This window comes from Phocoena phocoena, chromosome 19 (genome assembly GCF_963924675.1).
Source record: "Phocoena phocoena chromosome 19, mPhoPho1.1, whole genome shotgun sequence".
Lineage (NCBI taxonomy): Eukaryota > Metazoa > Chordata > Mammalia > Artiodactyla > Phocoenidae > Phocoena > Phocoena phocoena.
This window is the reverse complement of record NC_089237.1, coordinates 59,224,956-59,231,876: the sequence shown is the minus strand read 5'-3', so window position 1 is coordinate 59,231,876 and position 6,921 is coordinate 59,224,956. Positions and strand designations below refer to the sequence as shown.

The 6,921-nt window shown below is 64.4% G+C and overlaps 1 protein-coding gene across 3 annotated transcripts in view; it reads right to left on the bottom strand.

Annotated features, from left to right (window-relative positions):
* Positions 1-2,577: 2,577 nt before the first annotated feature.
* The window catches only part of PEMT (phosphatidylethanolamine N-methyltransferase), a 47,410-nt gene continuing 43,066 nt past the window's right edge, over positions 2,578-6,921 (bottom strand). Inside the window, exons 5-7 of one of the 3 annotated variants that reach the window (XM_065897300.1) lie at positions 5,905-6,016; positions 3,134-3,208; positions 2,578-2,836 (exon numbers count right to left, since the gene is read on the bottom strand). In XM_065897300.1, coding sequence (XP_065753372.1) covers positions 2,779-2,836; positions 3,134-3,208; positions 5,905-6,016 — 245 coding nt within the window. In that variant the 3' untranslated portion in view covers positions 2,578-2,778. The remainder of the gene's footprint in view (positions 2,837-3,133; positions 3,209-5,904; positions 6,017-6,921) is intronic. The other 2 variants (XM_065897299.1, XM_065897301.1) reach the window with 2 other exon arrangements.

Below are 6,921 nucleotides of genomic sequence, written 5' to 3'. Positions count from 1 at the left end.
GGGGAGCCGTGAGCGCCACGCTCAGGGCTGGAGTCAGCGCAGCCAGAGCGTCCCGACCCCGCGTTCTACCGCAGGCTCAGCTTTCTCCCAACCAAAGATCCGCTGGATCCTGGCAGGGGTTTTCAGCCAGAGGTTGTCCGGTCATCTTCCTGTCGGAGACTGGAAGGACCAGAGGTTTGCCCTTAGTCAGTCTGAGGCCAATGTCCCCTCCCTTCCCCATAGCATTTTGTGCCTCTGGAGTCCCGTGGGCCAACATTCCCATTTTTATAGTTAGGGGAGCTGGTCTCGAAGCCAGAGCGAGCCTGAATGCTGTGTGGCCATCACAGCAGTCTCCGGCCTTCTCTGGACCTCGGGTTCCTCTTCTGGAAGATGGCGGTCTGGCTCTGACTGGCTGAGAACTTGCGAACAGTGTAGGGGCAGGCCCTAGTAATAACAATAGTAAATGACCCACGAGGCTGCAGGACAAACGGGGGGGCGGGGGCAGCAGGTAGATCAGTAACCAGGAGTGGGCTGCTGCCGAAAGGCTGCCGGAGCTGGCCAGCTCTGGCCTGGAGCTCATGGAGAAGCCATCGCTCCCCGTGGTGACAGGCGAGGCACTCTGATTTGGGAGAAAGCCAGGGCTGTTCGCTGTTGCCACCCACCCATCCACGCGTCCACGCAGGTCGGAGCTGTGGGCAACGCTGGGGTGCCAGCCCGCACCCCTAGCTGTTTACGCAGGGCCTCTGGACTCTCATGGGCTTCTCGGCCAGCCCTCTATGACGAGGATTCCAGCAGAATCTCACACCCTCTGCAGGGGGGCCAGGAGAGTGTTTATTCCACGTATTCCATGCCAGGCATTGTTCTTAAGTCCTTCCTCGTGGCACCCGTGAGGGGTGGGAACTATTACTCTCTCCATTTTACAGGTAGAGAAACTGAGGCAAGGGAAGTGACTTGCCCAGGGCCCACAGCTAGTAACTGCAGGGTCCAGGGTTTGAACACAGCTCTCCCTGGGGTGGTCAGTGGGCCAGGACCCAGCCTAGAGTCAGAGCCTCCCTCCCCCCACCCCAGGTCCGGCCCCTTCCAGCTGGTGACAGTGGTGGGTACTGAGCCCAGCCTGGGTTCTCAACCTTCGATTCCTGGCACCTGGGCCCATCCCCACCCACAGATGCCGGGTTCTAAGACTTGTTCTCCCAGGTCAGCCAAGTTCATTAGGCCCTGAGCACACCTGTCGTTCTTTCCCCGCAGTGTGCCCCCCTCCCCCCCCTTTGCATTAGTTCTAGGTTGTCCAGGTTTACGATGTTACCAGTGATCTCTCTTCCTATGCTTGAGCGCCTGCCTGTATCATTTCCTTGCAATGAAGCAATTTTCCAGCTCCGAGTGGAATGGGGAACCCAAACGTTGGGGGTGGGCTGGGGTCGGACAGCTGGACCCCAAGGCAGGAAGTGTCCACCACAGCCTGGTCTGCGGGCACAGAGTGGCTTAGAAGGTTCTTGAAAGCCGTGTCTGAGGAGTGCCGGGCGGGCCCCGTCAGGGGGCGTGTGGAGGGGTGCTTGTGCTGAGCGCCAGCCTGCCGCCCGGGCCCACCCCCAGCAGCTCCTCGCCCAGAGGGTCCTGTGTCACCCCGGCCCACAGCCACACCTGACGAAGAGGACAGGGCTGAACGGAGATGGGTTTCCCCTCTGACCTCGCTTCCTCGGCAGTTCCCTCCTCAGCTGCGGGCTGCTCCCATCACAGCTGACCCTCCCCACTCCGGGCCCACCCCTCACGGCGGCGTGACCCGCGGGTCAGAGGCCCGGAGGTGCTTGGTCTTGCCCTGACAGAGGGAGGGCTTAGGCCATGGGGGCCAGCACGTCCTTGAAGGCTGGGGAGGATGTGTGTGCAGCGGTGCCCGCGGAGGGGTGAGCTTCCTGTCCCTGGAGGTATGTGAGCAGAGGCGTTGGGTAAGATCAGCCTCTGTGCCTCCTGTGGCCCCTCGAGCCCGGAGACCTCTGGAACCCAGACACCAAAGGGCACCCTTGGGGTGCTCCATGGCGGGGTGGGGGCCCAGCAGCTCCGGTGCCCAGGGCGGGCACAGCTATGGCAGCCACTTCACAGGTGAGAACGCAAGGCTCAGGGCCAGGCGCACACATAGAGTACACCCGTCTGCCATCCTGAAGGGAGGAAAGGCGAGTTCTGTGCCCTTGGAGGGCTGGGGGCTGTGCAAGGGAGGCCGGGCCCAAAGGCGGGTCCTGCCCCATCCCTGTGGCTCTGTGGTCAGGCCCGGCAACCGGCCCCGGATGACCCCACAGCTGCTCCTTGTGGCCACACGAGGTCCACGAGGGATTAGGAGAGAAATGTCAGTACCCAGAGACACCAGGTTCAGCAGGGGGTGGGGGAGGGCCCAGTGCTTCCAACCCAGGAAGCCGAGGCAGGGCCGGTCCCGCTGGCCCCCCACGAGGGGCAGAAGTGGGGTGAAGCTGGTGGCACAGGAGGCCCAAAGGCCTGGGCAGTCCCCCCCATTTGGCGTGGATGGCGGCGCCGCTCCTGGCTCACGGACCCCCTCCCAGACCCCAGCCTGCCCCTCCCTGGCTTGGACAGACAGAGACCAAGGAGGGGCTGGGGTCAGGCGCCTTTATTGGTCAGGATGTGGTGGGTGGCAGGGCAGGGGGCTCTGGGGCCACACGGTGCCTTCCAGGCCCCCAAGCCACATTTCCAAGGCACTGGACGGCCCAGGCCAGGCACCACTCTCCCCCTCCCCTCGAGGGGCGTGTGCTCGGGGCAAGCCCGAGGTGGGGACCCCCACGGAGTGGCCGCGGTCCGTCAGCTCCTCTTGTGGGCCTGGGAGGCTTTCTGCTGGTAGATCTCAGCGGTGAAGGGCCTGCGGGGGTGGGAGAGAGGCTTGCTCAGCTGGCGTCGAGGTTGACGCTGCCACCCAGGCCCCCCACCCGGCATGGACAGGGTGAGGGGTCCGTGTGGGAGCAGGAGGGTCCAGCACCACCTGCCCGGCACCCGGGCCACCCTGTGCCTGCTCTCAGCTGCTCGTCTGCCACCCTGACGGTGACTCGGCGTGGCCAGCTGCCCAGGCCCCAGGAAAGGCCTTGGAGGGAGAGGCAGGGCTGGTGCAGGTGACGCGGACGGTACACGGCAGCCCCGGCCCGAGATGGCGCCTACTCACTCCTCGTACAGGATGGCGACCGTGTAGGTGAGCGCCACTACCGTGGTCAGCAGCAGGCCGGCGGGGCTGGCGTGCCTGCGGGGAAACACGGGTCAGGGGCAGGCCCGGGTCCAGCCTTCTCTCGGACCGGGGTTCCACGGTCCGGGCCCTGACCCGGGGACTAGCTCGCCACTGCCCGTTTGGGCCTGGCTCCCTGTCCACAGGCCTCCAGCTCCAGTCAGGAGCTCAGAACAGTGATGTGGGGAGGACGGAATGGCTGGCCTCCCCAAATCACTTGAATGGTCAGCGTGTCTTCTGCACAGGAGGCTGTCCCGGGGCAAAAAACGCTCTCCTTGCCCACCAGAGGTGATGTTCTCAGCCTGTTTTCTAGAAATGGGCCCAGGGCCGCCAAAGCCAGGCGGAGCGTCCCTTGGGCCCCTTCACGGGCTCTCTCCTGGTGACTGCTGTGGGGGCTGAGCCCCTGCATAGACAGTCGGGGAGGAGAGAGGTGGGTGAGCTGGCTGGTGGAGCCCAGGAGCCAGAGGGGAACGTGAGCCCCAGGCCAGGGGCCCCGAGGCACAGGGGCTGGAAGACACACGAATACCCTTTGGGGACCCTCTGCCCTGCCCACTCCCCTCCCGCTGGGACATCACACTGTCCATCTGGGGGCTCCAGCAACAGCGAAGGGTAAGTGTCCCCTACGAAACCGCCAACTCCCGTTCCACGGGCTCCATTCAAATCAAGCTTGAGAGGCGGACTGGGCCACTTGGCCCTCGGCACTGCCACGTGGAGATGCCAAGGCCACAGATGCTTTGGGGCTGAAATGAGATCTGCCCTCCTGAGGCTCTGCTCACTGGCCCTGGCGCTGTTTCCTGAGTGGGCAGGGCTTCCCCCGCACAGCCAGGCAGCCCAGGGGCTGGGGAGGGGCAGGCTGGACCCCCCAGGGGACCTCAGGGCCAGGGCTCTGTGGCCACCGTATCCCTAAGGCTGACGGCCCCTGCCTGGGAAGCTAACTAGGCTCTACGGAGGCGAGGGTCGGGGCAGCCGGTGCCTGGTCAACCCCGACATGGGCCCTTCTCCGTTCCGTCCATGTCAAGTTTCCCACCTTCCAGGACCTGTCGCACCTAACAACCTATGTGGAGATGACCATCCCACACTGCAGATGAGGAAACTGAGGTCCACAGTGACCCACATGCCAGAGCCCAGGCCTGGCCCCGAGCCTGGGGCAGGTGGGGTTGGTCCCAGGGACCCGGCTGTGCATACTGGGGAGGGGGCGTCTCACTCGGGCTGACAGGCCCAGAGAGAGAAGGCCCAGTTCCTGGTGCCCCCAGAATCCCGCTGCTCTGGGCCTTCTGGGGCTCCCACACACCTGGTTGCTTGGGTACCCGGAAGGCCCATCCGTGGGGCCGCAGGTCGGGGACAGATGGGCTGCGGAAGGCCTGGGGCAGCCCTGCTGGGTCAGCGTCTGGCGCCCCGGGTAATGGCTTATCTCTAATGAGCACTCAGACAGAGGGCTCCATCCCCAGCACAGCCGAGGCCCCCTCCTCATCACCGCATGGCTGCTGTCCTCCTGAGGGGTCTGTGGGAGCCTGGCCCCCCTAGGATCCCTCACATGTTCCTGAGAGCCTGGCCTGACAGCCCTGAGGAGGCAGCGACCTCTCACTTCTGGGTGCCAGGCACTGCTGGGGCACAGAGAGGACCCACTGTGTGGCTCTGCCCTTGGAGGCCCCGTCTGAGCACAGAGAAAGGACGTGAGTGTGTGTGTGTGTGTTGGGGGCATGTGGTCAGGGAGGACTTCCTGGAGGAGGGGACATCTCCAGTTGGGTTTGGAAAGACCCAAGTGGGAGGGAACATTGGGTGTGCTAGCAGGGCAGGCTGCAGGGGGACCTGCATGGGGTTTACCCTGCCAGTCTCATGTGGGAGTGGGTAAGTCGGGGATGTGAAGCCTGCCCCACTGGATCCCACTGCCTGAGTCCAGGTGAAAGGGGCCAGGCTGAAGGTAGGTGGGCAGGGTCGGAAGTGGGGCTGGGGTTGGGGGGTGTCCCGCAGACCCACACATGCCCCTCTAGCTCCTCATCACTCAAAGCCCAGTGATTGGATCCCGGGCCACCCCCGAAGGTGGGGCTGGGAGGGGACGTCTCGCTCGCTCCAGGCCTTCCACCATTGATTCATTCCTTTGGGTCCTGTTGCCCTTCTGGTCTCTGGGAGCACTGGTAAGTAACCTTCTAGGTAAGTGGTTTTCAAGCAGAACACTTTCTACAAAAACAACTTTCTATGGAAGAAGTCCTCATCCAGAAAATGGACAAATCGGAGCTGCTCTGGGGGGCACGCGGCGTGATGCCCTGTGCCAGCCTCCTTGACGGCGGGCCGTTTGCTGGCACCCACAGCCGGCGACGCAGACGGAGGTCGGCACGGGGCCTCATCTGCAGGGTGCGGATCCCTGCAGCCTGGCCGTGGGCAGGGAGCCTCCCAGCCCAAACGTTCCAGCACCGAGTCAGCAGCCTGCAGGCCCCGGGCCAAGAACAGCTTTTACAATTTTAATTGTTTTAAAAAATCCCAAGAATATTTTGTGACTCGTGAAAATTATGTGAAATTCTAATTTCAGTGTCCATGAACAAGGCAGTGGGGCCCCCAGCCACAGCCATTCCTTCACCTGCCTGCAGCCCGGGGACCTCCCACTCTTGTAACCGACCCCTGTTCTAGGAAGGGGACCCTGACCAGTGCCCTGGGCTCCACGGTGGTACAAGAGCTGACCCATCGCCCAGGTGGCACAGAGGGAGCCCGGGACTTACATGATGGCCCAGCCCAGGTAGTTGGCTGTGCTGCCCCAGTACATGGGGTTGTCCAGGACGCTGAATGGGAACGTGGTCACTCTGGTCTCCTTCAGGATCCCGAAGTAGTCGCCTGTGCACAGGGTGGGGAGGACGGCGGAGGGGGGGGGGTCACACCCTGGCCACCCCATCCCAGGCGAAGGGGCCTGGGGTCCCCAGGGGCCGAGGCACTGAGTCTCCACGCCCACCTGCCTCTGTGCCTTTGCACACGCCGTTCCCCCTGCCTGGGGTGCCTATTGCCTGCTCCCTGCACACCTCTCCTCTGCCATCTCCCTCAGCTCACATCCCCTCCTGTAGACCCTTCCCCCCACACTGTCCAAGGCAGGCCTGCCTGCTATTCACCGTCTCTGCCTCCATCTCCGCCCTCCGCCCCCCCCGCCCAGGCTGCCCCCCACCCCAGACCCCACCAGCCGGCCTGGAGCCGCTCACAGGGGAGCGTGTGGCCGCCCTGAGAAGCCTCCCCTAGAGGCATGAGACACAGGCACAGTGTCCGGCGCAGCACTGCTCACTAGGCCCCCTCTCCCCGACGTCCCTTGAGCTCCAGGCACAAGTAGGGCAGGAGTGGCAGCGGCGTCATCGCTGTCTGGGGACAGAGGGCTCGGGGCCGGGGAGCCGCGGGAACCTTTCTTCCTGGTGGCACAGAGACCAGCTTTGGGGTGACTCACGGAGGGAAGCGGCTGCCATGCCCTACATCCCAGAGTCTGTGGGCCCCTTGAGTTTCCACACTGTTTCTCCGCGGCGGCAGCTGGCATCTGGGCCCTTCCCCCTCCCTCCTCCAGACCCTGCGCTGCCCCCGCCTGCCGCCCTCTGCTGTGGGGCTGCTCACCCCGGCCCTCCTGACCTGAGGCAACAGCACCACCCTTCCCTCCCCCTCCACGAGGCCCACACCGTGGTCCCCCCCTCCTCCCTGCCCCCTATCCCGGCTCGGCCCCACCGGTCGCCTCCTCGTTGCTGGGAGACCACGCCTGTGGCCCCCTC